This window comes from Procambarus clarkii, chromosome 26, assembly GCF_040958095.1.
Source record: "Procambarus clarkii isolate CNS0578487 chromosome 26, FALCON_Pclarkii_2.0, whole genome shotgun sequence".
Classification (NCBI taxonomy): domain Eukaryota; kingdom Metazoa; phylum Arthropoda; class Malacostraca; order Decapoda; family Cambaridae; genus Procambarus; species Procambarus clarkii.
Window position 1 is genome coordinate 5,522,266 of NC_091175.1, and position 18,019 is coordinate 5,540,284.

Genomic DNA, 18,019 nt, shown 5'->3' on the forward strand with positions numbered 1-18,019 from the left:
GTTTTGATGATTAGGGTCCAGAATAGGACTTTTTTACTTATATAAATTATACCCTAAATATATTCCCTAAATCATTATAATTATCCCTATATTTTTTTTTTTGGGGGGGGTTATTTTTCTTGATTTCATTTCTACAAACATTGACCTACAACTTTCACATACTTGAGTACGAATGCCAAACAATGTTTATTACAACATATAAGTAAATTCATGAATTAGAACTGCCTTATTCACTGTTGATAACTTCACCTTCAATTATATCTATAACTAAAATTTCAACTTGCTTTAGTATCCAAAAATCTAGTTTCTGATCGATTTTCACAATTTTTACATACAGTATAGTGTGTACAGCTGTCTGTTCTACAATCCCTATAGAATTGATTTTCATAAACTCTAAATGTTTGGAGTTATGCGCAAATTTAGACAAAAATTTATATTTCAAATGCCATATTGACAAATCTTTTTTACAGTAATCTATACCAAAACCTATATTCTAAATATATGAAAATGAAGATCATATGCTATTCTGAGAGCATAATAACACCAAATTAACAGTTGGTGATATTTTTATATTTTTACAGCTGATTTCAAAATCTGAAGTTTTCAATATTCAATTTTATAATTATTTTTTATTTTCTTGTTTTTCAAGTTACTCATATCATTTAGACAAAGTTGGAGCATATGCCTAGTAGATTATTCACAAAACATTTGAAAGAGTTTCAGAAAATTTAAAAAACTGAGCTCAATGTCACACATCATATGAAGTTTTGCATAGTTTAAGGGTTAATCTTGATAGTATTGACTAAATCATGTTTTTGAAAATCAGTGGTTATGAATGAATCTTCTGAATTTGAAACTAGCAAACAGATGGCAACATTATTGTTAATCTTTATTTTGCTTACAAGAGTTGAACAGTTTGTTTGGTTCACTTATGTACTCCATACCCATGATGTGAGCAATGGTGATAGAAGATAAGAGGCGCACAAAGGGTTCAGGAACTGGACCCCAAAATGTTTTGCTGATCAAGCTACAGTACTGATGTGTTTGTTACATAATTTAACATAAATTAATCAAGAGTAGTTTCTTAGTTTATCAAGCTAACATCAGCGTGATCTCACGAGGGCCTAACACAGTGTGTGTGTGTGACTCCAGTCAATTGCATACAATTTTACTTGCCTTTTGTGAACCCTACACCCATCTAATAAGTGTTGGTGGAAAGGATGCAATTACCTGCATGCTGATTGCCACCATGCCCTTATTTATTATATGCTAATAAGAGATATTTGATTATTGCCAGAAGTTGGTAATAAGTTGTGCTGGTAACATCAGGATTAGTGTGTTGGAATAATACTTTATTAGTATGTTTCATCACTTCACCCACAATTGATTGAAAATGGCAGTGGTCAAATTTTATGAACAGATTAATGCACAATTGTCTTGTCACAACTTCTTATAGAAAACAGAGTTGGCACAACAGGCAATGAATGCTCAGGACTAAGATAAACTTCAAGGCCCTTCAGTGAAACACACTATTCATAAATCAATTTATTTACTGATAGATTCACCTCAATAAATTTTGTCGCATACATGTATGGATTGGTCATCACAACAAATTACAGAATGTCAACACATGTTACAATTTGTATACATTATGACAATGTCTAAAATTACCATCAGAATGCTAGGTGATTAGAATAAATTTTTGCCTGATTAGAGAATATCAGATATGCAGCCTACAATGAATTAAACATTTGTTCACTATGTTGCTGATATCCATGTAAAATCTCTACATGTATTTATATATAGAAGGAACCAAGGTAAGAATTTATTTTCTAAAATATTGGAACTTCTTATTGTGCTCTTACTGCATCTACATTTAAATGTACAGTAATTTAAAGAAAACGTCCGATAAAGTTCTCAAAAATATTTTATATATTTTGGAAGACATTTGAATGGTTAAGATTATTTTACCATATTGTACTTTGACATATTTTTATACAGATACCTTTAGCTGCATTAGGACCTACACCCTGGTGCCTTCTATATATTGTACACTGTCACAAATATCTACCAAGAACGTAAAAGACTGGGTACCATGCCAGCTGAAACCCTAGAATAAGCTGTTGTGTACAATTTACAATTGAAGGCAGATGGCAACAGCCTAGGACAAGCAGGACTGCATTACGTGTATGCACAATGTTAGCGACTAGTTGAAAGAACGTCATGTCCTTACTCAATACAGAAAAGTGAAGTGTGTACATACTACTCACTAGTTGAGTTACTATTCAGAACCTGCTGAAAAGTTGCCACTGATGCCCTATTAATGACATACAGCACATTGTTTGATAATGACTGTACAATGTATTTGATATTCATGGATTCTAATTACTACACAGTCATACTGCATAACAATTAGAATTGGTAATTTTGATGTAAAATAGATAAGTAGGTTAACAAAACTTTACCCCGAGGAATTCTTTTTCTCAATACTGGCTTTGGCTATCCTTCATTAAAGTTAATTTGGAAAATTCCTAAAAAATCCATGAGCAATGCCAGCAAGTAGTGAAATGTATAGAATTATATACAGTACTGTAAATAGGTTTAATTAACAAAATTTGGCTTAATGTTCAGTGCTAAGTCAATGCAAAGCTATAAAGTAATTTGGCTTAATATGACAAAAATGCAGTAACAGGGATCATCATGGCGATATGACACACACAAGGAGCCCACCTATTTAGACAGCTTACGAATTTGTCAGTCTCTGTGTGTAGGTCTGATTATGTATGAATAATTATCGTTATTTATTGATCATTGCAATAATCATATATATATATATATTTTCAAAGGTTTATTTCAAAGCTTATTTATTTTTATAAATCAGTAGATTATAAGTCCAAAAATATACAGATATAATTCTATTTTCATTCTACAGATATTAATTATTGACTCTTAAGATATGGTGGAAGGCCACCTACTGTTACATATAAAAATAACATCTACTAAACTAGAGTTAATATACTTTAGCATATTTGCTCTCTACAATGTTAGAAATGTACAAAAAAAAATTGCCTGGAGTGCATTGCTACGTTTGATCAAGTTCTTTGATATAACTCCTGTTAAGTGTGTGAGAGTTTTATTACAAAGTGGGAGTAATGTACATCCTGTTTTACATACTCCTAAATGCTTTGTATTATAATGAATGTGAATGATATATAACTTGTATTTCAATTGTATGTATATACAAGTATATTGAAGTGTCGGTAAGTGAGTGAGTCGAAGTCTTCGTGTGAAAATTTGATCATTGCTTGAGCAGGAAGTGCTGTGCAAGTTTGAGATAATAGAGGACCACTGGAAAAATTCCATTGTGTTTATTTCTTAAATCTCCACAAACTAAGTATTCAAGGTGAAAATATTATAGGGGAAGATCACACCCAACTTGGTCATCACGCTCACTCCTGTTCGTGTCATCACATCCACACCTGATCTGCTCATCACGCCCACACCTGACCTGGTGGTCCTCACGACTTCACACAACTTGAATCATCATGATTACTCTAGCAGGTAGGCTGTAGACTTGAGCTCACAAATTAAATCTGTGCCAAGCACCCATTCCAGTTCATACAAGGATGGCTGATGTCATCCAGCCATGTGCACATTGATGCAACCTGTTAGATGTTGGTTGATGGATGGTAATATTCCTCATGGCAGAGAATTTTAATTCTTTATATTTAGAAATATCAAATTATATCTGCTTATTATTATTCACAAATATAAATTTAGCTTAAAAAAGATATATGTTTAGATTATATGATCCTACTTCATTATTAAAGCTTTAAAGCTTAAATTTCATAATTACTGTACTAACACTATTGCACTACAGTAACACCCTTGCCACCACCTTGGTGGAAAATAGTCCAGGCCTCTTGAGGGGATGCTTCTCAGCAATGTGGGGTGAACACTACACAGTACTCTTTAATTTTCTAAGTTATAATTATGAATTTTGTGTCAAGATGTTCAGAAATGAATGGTCTAAAACACAATTGATGAATGAAAAAATGGTATAGCATGTACAGAATAGTTTGTGTGGTGTCACTAAATGTGTGAAAGTTTATAAACATTTAACCTTTCTTCATTTATTAATTATCATCAATAAGAATAATATGGATATGTTTCCAAATAATTTATCTGTATAACTATACAAAGAAACACATTAATTGCTTATTTTTTCATAGAGATAATATGTGCAGACTGAGTGAATTGTCGTCTGGAGTGGTAGGGTTGTTGGCCAGGGTGTAGTGGTAAGACGCTCGCCTGGTGTTTCGCGAGCGCTTTGTCCTGGGTTCATATCCTGGCCAGGGAGGATTTACTGGGTGCAAATCCATAACTGTAGCCTCTGTTTACCCAACAGTAAAATTGTACCTGGTTGTTAAGCAATTTGGCGGGGTCGTATTCCAGGGAATATTAGGATTAAGGACTTGCCCGAAACGCTATACAGTACATGCTAGTGGTTGTACAAGGATGTAAGAACTCTGTATATATAAATAAAAAAAAAATAATTAAATAAAAGGTGATTGGTTGATCCCTTCTTAAGCTCTGCCTGTACTGTGCTCATGTATTTCAACAGTTTTGTCATGGACGCACAAGAAGAATGGTTAAGGAAGCCATTTTCAGAAATGCCGAGGTTGGATGATGTCTTGGCGTCATTGGTCCACGAAAGTGTTATTAATGTCCATTACCCATATTGAAAGATAGAGAGAGTTTATGCTTACATTTCCACTTTATTAATTTTAATTTGCTGGCAAAAGGGCACTGCACTAAAATTCAAATTCAAATTCAAATTTTTATTCAGGTAAGAGTACAAATTTGAATTTGAATTTGAATTTTAGTGCATTGCCCTTTTGCCAGCAAATTAAAATTAATAAAGTGGAAATATAAGCATAAACTCTCTCTATCTTTCAATATGGGTAATGGACATTAACTCCATTATAAAATAACTCTTTGGAGTTGAATATATAGAGCATGTAATGCTCTTGTATATATAGAGCTTGTAATGCTTGTGTATATATTGAAATAATAGACAATGTTATGTTGTTACGCAGATATTATTGAATTGTCCATAGAACACTACATAAACAGTGTTAGCTTACATTGCTTAGTCAAGGTTTTTCAATCTTTTTTTTTTTTTTTTTTTTTTTTTTTTTTTTTTTTTTTTTTTTTTTAATTTATATACATGTACAAGAATATGTGAACAACAATAAACCAGAATATTTAAGTTAGTAACATATGAGACCTTGTGTGACTTTAAAAAGAACGCTTATATTTTCACATATTTTGTTACAAAACTAATTAAAATTACTGCAATCGTATTTAGACTATCATTTTCATCATTTTTAATCTAGCTCAGCACTTCTCGTGTTTTGAAAGCCACGTCCAATTTGGTTTAAAGTCATATTCAGTAATTTTGACAATTTAAAGAATAAAATTCCTTCATGGTCTCCACATCAAAAGATAAGAAAAAAACTTTAAATATACATCTTTCCAACCTTGAAATATGAGTGAGGCATTTAAATGATTGCCATGTTGATTTAATGGAAGACATGTTGACATCAGAGTTGGCACAGTTTATGTCAATAAAGCTTTACACAGATTCAGTTAACCATTTTTATGGTTTAATTTTATTACAAGGCTGAACATTCCAACTCTTTTTAGACTGTCTATCAGACTTGCAAGAAAGTAAATGGTTTTGTATCTTGTGATTGTGTGGTATGTAGTCATGTGGTGTGCCTCCTATCAGTGACCATTGGGGGAGTGAGACTGTGCTCATTATGCGCCACCTAAGCAGTTATACTGGCATGCTTAATTATCTCTCTCAACATTAATTAACAGTTCTTCATATTTTTCTTTAAAGTTGTGGATGTAATTGGATTCATCCTCCTCTTCCTTTAATGAATTCCACTTGTTGACCACATGCACCGGAAAACAGAACTGCCTTACATCTCGACGACTCAAATGCATGTCCAGCTTCCACCAATATACAGCAAGTAATGCTGTACATTCATAGCACATCGATAAAACCAGTTTTATCAATGCTAAAGCTTCTACGGATTCTTAAAAAAATAATGAATTCCTATCATTTTATCATATCTCCCACAACAAAAGTTATTGATTGCCTGTGAATGTAATAAAAATATGCAAATGCAACCACTGAATGAAGCAGGATGTAATTTTTAACTAATAAGATTAATGCTCAAGAATGCTAATAATGATGTGCTTTTACAGAAAGACCCAAATGTGCATGAGAAATTGTTACACTGTAAGCAGTCATCCATTTCTAGTAGACACACTTAGTGATCTTACGTATGACTTTAAGACGACAGCCTTAATTCACACTTCACACTTTCAATGACTGTATAGCACAGTACTTCATTCATCACACATGAACATGTAAGAATGGGTATTATTGTATTCATCACACATGCTTTTGTAAGAATGGGTAGTATTGTATTCATCAAACATGCATATGCAAGAATGGATTGCAGTGTTTAGAATCTTTGGTATATAATCTTTATGTTCTTGTATCGGTTATTCAGTGCTTGTAATTAAATAAGTATTGTATAAATAATTCTGTTAATTTATATTATAACATCAGCAGCTAACAAGCTCTGCCTATAAAATTTATATTTATAGTAGGGTTTCAGGTGTTATAAAGAACGCACAATATATATATCCAGTATGCACACAGTATATACTACAGTATGGACACAGTATATACAACAGTATACACAGTATAAACAACAGTATGCACACAGTATATACACCAGTATGCACACAGCATATACAACAGTATATACACCAGTATGCACAAATTATATACAAAGTATGTACACAGTATATACACTAGTATATATACAACAGTATGCACACAGTATGTATGTATATATATGTATGTCCCTCTGTTTAAAGTCACTGTACTACTGCTATATTATTCAATCTTTGCCATAAATATTCATGTGCCTATTATTTCAACACATTTCAAATATCAGTATATTAAAGCACATAAAAAGAACACCACAATTCTGCTGATAATGTTGTTTGGTCTCTGAAGGCAGAGAACTATTATTTACATGCACAAGGTAATGAATTGAATCTCTCCATCATCTTTGAGGTAATGGTGGTTGAGGCAGATGGTAGTGGTGGTAGAGGCAGATGGTAATGGTGTTCGAGACAGATAGTTTTGGTGGTTGAGGTGGTTGGTTAGGATTCACTTCCAAACAGTAACACCTCTCCTCCTCTCCCCCCCCCCCCTTTACCATCTTCCATACGCCAACAGCAGTCATCAACAAGGGTAAGTGATAACTTGAACATACTTTCGTAGCGTAGATTTTGATGAATTAGGTGTAAAATTTAGTTTGACGTGAGGTTTTTGGGTAGTCAGGAACGGATTAATTCATTTCCCATTATTTCTTATTGGGAAATTAGCTTTGGTTTACAAGTTTTTGGGTTACGAGCCGTCTCCAGGAACGGATTAAACTCTTAAACCGAGTACCCCTGTACATTAAAATTCAAGCTTATTTATATATATGGACAATTCTTTGGATAAAATTCTTCAACTAACTTAAATGTATGGAGCCCACTTGGCCTGCATCAGGAAAAAAGGTGGAAGTTAGCTTGTGGTTGCCTAGGGGACATAAATATTTAAGTGCTTGCTATCTTTTCCAATTGTGCAGCATTTACTAGTCATTACTAGGTGTCCCTCGTGACTAATTATGTTGAATCTTAACAAATAAAGCTTTGCAAACTTTAAACAGTACCCAAACTTAGGTCACAATACAGGAGGTCCAACATGTTTATATTGCTGGTAGTGACCCATTTTCTAAGGCTGAATAGGATGCTCTCAGAATACACACTGAACACGCAGTAATTACTGAATTGATGCCACAAGATGTTAACCTAAACCAGAAAAGAACATCCCCTAGGTTAGACACATGAATGGACATCACCCTAGGTCGGACACGGGAATGGACATCACCTAGGTCAGTCACATGAATGGACGTCACCTTAGGTCAGACACGGGAATGGACATCCAACCTGTCCTCTTACAAATTACGTCTGAATTTGGCCGTTTGCCCGTATGGCCGAAAATGGACGTAATTTTAAAATGGAAAATAATTGATTTTTTTTTTTGTGGGGTGGGGGGGTCAGGGGGCAAATTAAGGGTAATCTGGTATGTTAGGAGGTCAGGAAGTTCTCCTAAGCTTTCAAAATGTCATGAAAACCGTTAATTGAAAGTTTCCTCTCCTAACCTAACCGGGTAAGCCGGAGGACTCGAACAGAAAACGGGATAGTACATCACTTTCATGAGCCGATTTCATGTCAAATTACGTCCGTTTTTGGCCATAGCGCGCATACAAGCGAAAAGCGATGTTATTTTAAGAGGACGGGTTGGGACATCACCCTAGGTCAGACAGGGAATGGACATCACCCTAGGTCAGATACTGAATGGACATCACTCAAGGTCAGTCACAGGAATGGAGGTCAAGGTGAGACACGGGAGGGCAGAATACCGGAGATATGTGGAAGGGAGTTGACAAGAGAAAGAAGATGAGCAAAGTCTACAATTTATTATAAGTAACTCTTTCATTACTTATGCTGTGTTATGTAACAGCTTAAACCAGAGGGTATAATAGCTTAACGATGGCAGGGCATACAGTGAAACTGTAGAACATTTTTGCCAGAAAGACTGATATATTTATAATGGTTAATCTCGCAATAGCGTTGGCTATCTCTACTGAAGTTCATGGGCACTAAAGGGATATATATATCTGCTAAAACTATATATACTTACCAAAGAATTTATGTCTCTAAAGCAATGCAATGATAGTTATAATAATTAGTTATTAGTTAACTCTCAATAAGTTATTAGTGTTTCAAAAACTATTAATGCACAATGAAACTTAAAAAAAAAAGTAGAGAGAACAAAATTTACATGGAATGCATCAGTCTCTAAAACATTAACACATGAAGCAAGTTTCTTTTATTATTGCTCAAACTTGACCACAACGCAGCCTAATATAATCAACATTTTTTTTAAATTGTAATTTGTTGAAATTTTATTACAGTAGCAAAATATTTATAAAAGAAAAACACGTACCTGTAAATATTGTACTGATGTATAGTTTCTCATTATCATAATTTTAATTTGTTCAAACAGTTTTTTAATTCTAACCAAGGTTGTCAGCAAGTTGATAGTTTAGTTCTAACCAAGCTTGTCAGTCAGTCAATAGTATTGTTCTAACCAAGCTTGTCAGTCAGTCAATAGTATTGTTCTAACCAAGGTTGTCAACCATGCAATATTATATTTCTAACCAAGATTGTCAACCATGCAGTAGTTTATTTCTAACCAAGATTGTCAACCAGGCAACAGTTTATTTCTAACCAAGATTGTCAACCAGGCAACAGTTTATTTCTAACCAAGATTGTCAACCAGGCAACAGTTTATTTCTAACCAAGGTTGACAACCAGTCATTTGCTTGGTTCTAACCATGGTTGTCAATCAGGCATTAAGCAGTATTAATGAGAACTACAATGTTGATCTGTATTCTTGAAAGTTACAATTAGCTTTGAACTATTACAATCATGCTTCATCAATTAAAAATTTGGGACACTATTAGAATTGGAAAGATAATTTCCAGGTGAAGCATTTTTGACAAATAGTTACTCAGTGTAGTCAGGCCCTCCAGTCTAGCACTATATCACAGTTAACTCCTCCAGTCTAGCACTATATCACAGTTAACTGGACAATAAATTCATTTAATTGATGACAAGATCTTATTAATTAAGATATAACTCATTTTCGTCTTTGTGTGTTCTGTGCTAAATGCCTTAAACTCTTAAGAATGATATTAGGCAAGATAGATACGTAAATAAAGCAAGTTGTAGATTCTATTAAGCATCCTTGGCTGTTGAGCATGTACATCCCAAATTGTCTGCACTACAACTATCGAGATAATGAACGTCTTGGTGACTACAACTATTCAGACAATTAGGTGTACAAAATCAAGGTAGGCTGCTGTAGTTGTAAAGTGACTAAGGCACTGTCAAGAGTTTAACCTTCATGAAAGGTGAAAAAGTAGTCCCTAAGACAGCCGTTAAGAGGCATCATCGTATCAGACGGATCGAAGCACCACGTGAGACTTAAGGTGTGTGTTTCAGACCTCAAGCGAACCATAAACAGTTTTAAAGAGATAAACAGTTGAAGCAAAGGGGAAGCTGAAAGTGTATGGGGAGCACATGCAAACAATCTAATATCTAGTTACAATTTGTGAAGCTCATTATGTGATCTTTTTCCCACAAGAAACTAGGTAGTTGCTTGCCCTTATTTTGGAGTTACACACTACATTTGCATTTCTCATATTCGAGGAATAAAAACGTAAAATTTATAACAAAATGAAGAGAAAAATGCATTTTAAGTTTTTCATGTTAGCTCAGTTTAGATAGCAAGTGTGATGTGAAAATGAGGTAACAGGTTGATCCATTGTTTGTCCAATCATTTTGATGTCTGGGTAAATGCACAACATAACTACAAACCTAAACATTTATACACTCGTTTGGACGCTATTTATTGGATCCAGCGAATAGAATTTTTTTTTTATTAAGTTTCAATCCTTTTTTGATTTTGATATTTTTGTGAAACTATTCATAATTTCCCATTATTTTCTTGTGTTTACTTTGTTATGAATATATTAAATTATTATTGTTATTATTTTGTAATGCTTATGTACTTCGTCATGCCAAATGCAGGAGTTGACCTCCGCTGTTTGGTCCTCCAGCTTGTTCATTTTTCATAAGCTGAAGGACTTGTTTTATTCATCCTTGTTTTAATTTGTGTTCCCAATTTCTGTGTCTTCCCTTGTAGTACAGTTAGCTTCATTCTTGACTCACAATTGGGGGATCCTGGGTGGAGCAGAAATGGTTGGGCATATTTCCTTTCACCTAATCCCTCTGTTCACCTAGCAGTACATAGGTACTGAGGAGTTAGTCAGCTGTTGTGGGGGTGCATCCTGGTAAGGGTCAAGAATTTAGGAACCTCAATATAAGCCTAAAGTATACTGTATGTTTCATATATGTTATGTATATTTATATAATGTTATATATGTGTCATTAAACACAACAGCATTGTGACTATTATTAATTTTGGGGGGATATTTTCCATTCTACACATATATCTTCTACCATCTGTAGGGTGAAGAAACACTAGATCACTTAATCTTTCCATTTTTATTGTTCGACTATTCGTCAGCAATGTGACATCTTCAGGAATACACTCTGTAGATCTGACACAGGTATACTGAGCTTACAAGGATAAATCTAGACATAAGTGTGGGTACACCTCATTCTACAATTCACCTGACACCCTTAATCATAGGGAGTGCCAAAGGATAGGCTGAGGTAATTGTTGCCTGACTCCAGCTTCTATCTGTCTGCCAGGTCTTCCATCTTCTCTTTGGATCAATGAAGGACCATCGAACAATTGTATGCTCGAAGTCGAATTCATCTGGATGTTGATTACTGATGTCAGCTCCCGAATGAACACAGCCTCAAGCATATGAAGCCTCCTACAATCGTCGGTGAGTGTGATTATTGTCATATCTTTCACGATGTCTTGGAGGTTCAGGATGGTGTTGTGGCATTGAGAATGATGTTGCTTAATACCTCCCTCTTGCAAATGAAGTGTAAGATTTCTACTCAGTGTATTCGTGGTATGTCTAATGTAGCATATATTTTGGAGCGCGCAGTCTCCAGAGCTGTATTTGTATTGATACACTACATTAGTACACCTCAGTTTGTCAGAGGGGGCAGAGGTGTTATTTATAATGGAAGATGTACAAGGGTTGTTATAATAAATGATAGGACTAATCCTTGTGTTTTTACTGCAAGATTTATGATTTTTGTCAATTATATCTCAAATCACCTTATCATTCTCGAATACCTGTGTAAATGTATTTTATAATACACTACAATGTCTTCCCTTGGGGGCCGATTTTCCTTTGTCAGATGGCGGCCTAGCTTCTTATGATTTCGTAAAATTTTGTATTGCTGTAATCTTTGTTCACAACAATTTGGCAGATTCGTTCAAGTTCGTAGTGCAAGAGCTTCCAAGAAGAGCATGTATGTATTGCATGACCTACATATGCATTTATGATGCTTCTCTCATACCTGTCAATCCATTCGCTCATTTTCCTGCATCAGTTGGTTTACGGTACATATCTATGATGAACCTACCTGAGTTATCGTCAGCAAGAACATCGAGGAATGGAATCCTGCCTCCTTCACTTTTCTCAGCAGTCAACTTCAAGCCTGAGAATTCTTGTAGCTTGCCACAAAGCCTCTCCAATGTGTTCTCATTGTGAATATATACAAATATATCATTGATATATCTGCAGTAGCTACTAGGGTTCCGCTCTTCCCTCTGCATGATGGATGACTCAACATGAGACATGAATGCCTGGGTGAACAAGACCCCCAATGGGGACCCCATTGTCACATCATCAACCTGCAAGTAGAGCTTGACCCTCTGGGCACAGGAAAGGAGCTTCAGTGGTACAAGCCTTCAGCATAACCCATAAAATAGTATGAACGCCCTCATTGATGCAGTGAACACGGAGATTTGAGGTAAAAAATTTGAAAGAGTAACAGGTGATTTTGGACCAGGTTACTTCTGTTGTAATGTGAAGATGCACAAGTCTGGCTACCTACTTAGGCCTATAATTTTGCAGATCCCCACACCTAATTATAAACTTGTGGAAAGATTGAATGCAATAATATCGGCGTACATCCAGACCACATTCTTTCTTAAATCTATCAACGAATTTATTGACGTTCTGAAAATGAGAGAACCCTGTGGGATCAAAGCTCCTCTTGATGTTGAAAGTCTATTCACTAACGTTCCAGTGGAAAGGACCATAAACATAATATTGGACTGTGTGTGTATCAACAAGTGCACCTCCCTCCACTCAACGTACCTCAAACTGTCTTACAAAATAGGCTGAAGGATGGATAGATAGATATATATATATATATATATATATATATATATATATATATATATATATATATATATATATATATATAAATATATATAAAATATGTGAACAAGCTTGAATGGGTCCCAAGCCAATATGCAATTGAAAAATCCACACCCCAGAAGGATTCGAACCCCAGACAGCCAGGAGCACTATGCACCTTGGCGTACCTGGTACCTTAACCACTAGACCACACGACTTGTGGGGTTGACCATGCGTCTGTGGGGTTGACTCTGGATGTAATGGACTTGAGCCGAGGATGGGTTGCGTGTGTAAATCATTTTTCATTCATAAACAGAGGGTTCAGCAGGTGCATGGAATCACTTTTGGATCTTTGTTTGGAAGATGGGCTGTTTTACATTGTGTCCTCAGTGGGCAACCCACCCTCGACTCAAGTCCATTACATCCAGCGTTCGATGCCACAGATACATTCATAAATTTGTACATGCTGTTCATTCAAAATGGGAATTTTCTATAATATAAAGTAATATTATAATATATTAGCATATTGTGCATATATAGGCATAGGTTAGGTGTTTAGGTTCTGTTGGCGATTATTTGTATTTGTAGTACGTGGGTGAAGCATTTATAGCATTGTGGTTTGAACAAAATATTTCTTAGTAAAGCACTTGTTCCAGAAGTGTTCGAACGAAATCAGTTGAGTCGTGTGTAAACCGTTTTTCATTCATAAACAGGGGGTTTGGCAGGTATATGGAATCACTTTTGGGTTTTTGTTTGGAGGACGGGCTGCAGTGGGTGAAGCATTTACAGAGTAACGATTTGAGCAGAGGTTGTCAGCGAAGCACTATTCGAGATATGTTCGAACGTTATCAGTAGTGAGCGAGTTTTGTCTAAATTGTTTTTTTATTCATGAATATTGGGTTTGGTAGCTGGATTAAGGAGCATTTGGCCATTATTGATGAGGATGAGCTGAGGTTTTAACTCTTATGTTGTGGTCTGCATGCATGAGATCGTCTGTGGTTTCCAGGAAGCTTGAATTGTGTCTGTGAGCACTTAAACGGGGGGGGCAACTAGATATCAATTGAACAGGTGTTGAGTTGCTCCTCTGACCATCAGAGGTCACTGAAGACACATACACAGTGGTCAACAAACTTTGGAGACAATTATTGCTCACCTAACCTCCGAAAAAGGTAACTTGTCTCCCTCTTACATCTTGACTTCCTACTGCCCCAGCACATTCTAGACATATTTATGCAATATAATTGGTGATAGTTATTTTTGATGACACTAGGTTTCCCTGAATGAACTTGTAGATACAATGGATGATATAAGGAGTCAATTGCAGCAAATACATTCTTCGCGATGGAAGAGGAAGAGGCTTCTTGAGAACTAGCAAGGCAGTGTGAGATGCTGTTATGCAAGCTTCCAAACCAAATATATGGAATCTAAATTATCTTGTAATCTACAAATGTTTTTTTGTATATAAGAATATAGCAACAATTTTATTTTCTAAATACTATTTTTGGAGCAAGTTTGGCAAACAAATTTGTACCCTACTTCCCTGTAATCTCTGTTTATCAACACCTGTCTTGGATAAAATTTTGTCTGGAATCTCTTACTCCTGTTATAAAACCACAGTAAAGGATTCAAAATTCGTTTATCACCTCCCCGCGTCCACAATTACTGTGCCTAATTTTTTGTTGAGATCATGTTATAATTTGCATTTTTAAAAGAAATTCTTTTATAGTGTTTTCCATATTTTGCATTATTCCTTTTTATTGCTACTCTACTTCTCTCTTGGGATAATACCTCTAGATCTACCATGGTCACGCTACATTAACGACAATTGTTTTCATATTTTTTCTTGAACTTTCCATCTTTTTGTACACATTTTCAGAAGAACTAATTATTTAAATTTTCTGTACAAAATGTACACCAAATGTTGCAACTGAGAAATGCTTTAGCATAGGGGGTTAAAAACATTCTCACATATAAAAGTCAGTTATCTGCTGCTGATATTATTCTATATATGTTCTCTTCTTGCACCAAGTTTAGAGTATGACTTACTCCATAGCCTTTTTTTTTTTTTTTTTTTACTTTACTGGAAGCTAACTGTTGGTGTTAGAGCTGTGACATACAGCACATCTATTGTCACTTCCCTTATGTAATGTCATGTGGTTTATTTTAGCCAACTTAGAGGCATTCCAATGGTGCTCTCACATCTGGTTGATTAGGGGGACAAACACACTTGGCTGATGGTGCGAAAGAGTATTCTTGCCTTTTGTGCTCTGTACTGAACCCCTAAGCCATTGTCTTTAGTGACCCGCCTGAAGGGCTGAATGGATGATCTCAAGATGGTCAGCAGTACTCCAGGCTCTCTTGCGAGCAGTACTTTTCAACAAAAAGAAGTTGAGGCAGCTGGAAGTGTGCTCTTGTCATGTGACTGTAAAGGCGACTCTTGTGTAAACGTTCGGTGACACAGTCTCGTCATTCTTTTCATTCAGCAACAAGTCAATGAAGATTTCATGACCTCATTTCTGTCTTTGCTTGCCAGTTTGGCACATGTACCGTAAAATGTGAGTTCAGACATTGTCTAGCTGCTCGAGTATACAGAGTGCAAGTACAGTACTCTATATCTGTTTTGTGGAGATATTTGGACAGCACTATTTGGCAAGGATGACTCGCTAGTGGCACCACCCATCCACTTAACACCACGGAGAAGTGGCCTTGACATCACAACTAGTCAACAGCTAAAGAACTGCGCTGCAAAATATAACTATGAGAACTCATATCATGCAAGTCTGGAATGCGCAAGTGAAATGTCAACAGTCTTGCAGCTATATTTAAGTAATCAAAGTGAGAATTGTGTTCATTTATTGAATTATTATATGATGAGGTGATGTGTGTCATTATCATAAATTATTTTTGGTTGATGTGAAGATTTGTTAAGTGATAACATTATATGTTGTTATAGAATATATTCTATATCCTCAGAAGAGGGCCTAAGTGACAGGCACATGTGTGACTTGGTGACATATCACACAACCTCAAGTTGGGGAAGGCATTAGTGTTTTGATTGAATAATTATTGATACATGTAATTGTTTTATTATCTTTTAGTGTTTATTAAACATTCAAGTAAATTATTTATGTACATGTTAATACTTGTGAAACTGGCAATATATTTATTCTAACTTGTTATTATTATTATCTGTTATTGTGAATAATATAATCAATATTATTAACAATAATAGATAATATTATTAACAAGTTAAAATAAATATAGTGTTAGTCTGATGAATAATAAGATATACAGTACATAAATTAATAATTGGATGCTTAATAAAAGCTGAAGCAATATATATATATATATATATATATATATATATATATATATATATATATATATATATATATATATATATATATATATATATATATATATATATATTTATATATATATATTTATATATATATATTTATATATATATATTTATATATATATATATATTTATATATATATATATATTTATATATATATTTATATATATATATATTTATATATATATATATATATATATATATATATATATATATATATATATATATATATATATATATATATATATATATATATATATATATATATATATGTCGTACCTAGTAGCCAGAACTCACTTCTCAGCCTACTATGCAAGGCCCGATTTGCCTAATAAGCCAAGTTTTCATGAATTAATGTTTTTTCGTCTACCTAACCTACCTAACCTAACCTAACCTAGCTTTTTTTGGCTACCTAACCTAACCTTACCTATATATATAGGTTAGGTTAGGTTAGGTAGGGTTGGTTAGGTTCGGTCATATATCTACGTTAATTTTAACTCCAATAAAAAAAAATTGACCTCATACATAGTGAAAAGGGTAGCTTTATCATTTCATAAGAAAAAAATTATAGTAAATATATTAATTCAGGAAAACTTGGCTTATTAGGCAAATCGGGCCTTGAATAGTAGGCTGAGAAGTGAGTTCTGGCTACTAGGTACGACATATATATATATATATATATTATATATATATATATATATATATATATATATATATATATATATATATATATATATATATATATATATATATATATATATAATATTGTTAATGTAGTCGAGAGCTAAAAATAATCAGTACAAAAGGAATAATATGCACTAGCTTTTGATATTCTCTTTTTGTACAGCGATCAACGCTGAGAACATCCAACATATTCCTAACATCAGCAAACATTCATGTTTACTGCACTGCACTAAACAAAACATTTCCCGTCACCCAAAATGTGGTTATTTTTGGCAATGTTACGACTCCATATCAGAGGCAGTCTCCTGGGAGTCGGGGAAGCAGAGAATGGGTACAGGGGTCGGAGGAAGGTCCGGGTGCATGTTAGGGGGGATCTGTGGCAGGGCGGGTGAGTGCACACGCCGGGGCACCTGGATCAGAGGCGAGGCTGCTGACGACACGGTCTGGATCCCTGTGGAGGCGGCGGCACTCATATTAGTGGTGTGAGTGACGGCCAGAGCCGAAGTGGTGGAAGTGATTACTACTGCAGCCCCGCTGCTCTGCAGGGAGAGAGATTCGGGAGGGTGAGGTCTGGCGGCAGGTTTGAGGTGCAGAGCGGCATTTGGGGTGAGTCCCAGCTCGGCCATTGTTGCTTCACCTTGATCTAACACCTGTAATACATGCAATTATGTTAAAGATTAAGGACTAAGGTTGGTCAAGCACTACACATAATATTACTGTGCTTGTAAGCTTCAATCTTATATTAATAGGAGGCAAACCAGAGCCATTTCTTCTCTTGGTGTTTCTTCTCTCTATGACTACCTAATAGCTTTCTAAACTTTGCTTTGTTCTATGCCATCGATGACAGAAGGTTCCACTCCTTGTGCAAGTCTGTACCAGCTCTTAAACATGACTAGTTTCCTAATGAAACAA

General features: G+C 34.9%; 1 protein-coding gene across 1 annotated transcript in view; it reads right to left on the bottom strand.

Moving 5' to 3' along the window:
- Window positions 1-5,856: 5,856 nt before the first annotated feature.
- The window catches only part of LOC123756695 (uncharacterized), a 54,200-nt gene continuing 42,037 nt past the window's right edge, over window positions 5,857-18,019 (bottom strand). Inside the window, exons 12-14 of the mRNA XM_045739938.2 lie at window positions 17,518-17,757; window positions 12,283-12,574; window positions 5,857-6,047 (exon numbers count right to left, since the gene is read on the bottom strand). Coding sequence (XP_045595894.2) covers window positions 5,857-6,047; window positions 12,283-12,574; window positions 17,518-17,757 — 723 coding nt within the window. The remainder of the gene's footprint in view (window positions 6,048-12,282; window positions 12,575-17,517; window positions 17,758-18,019) is intronic.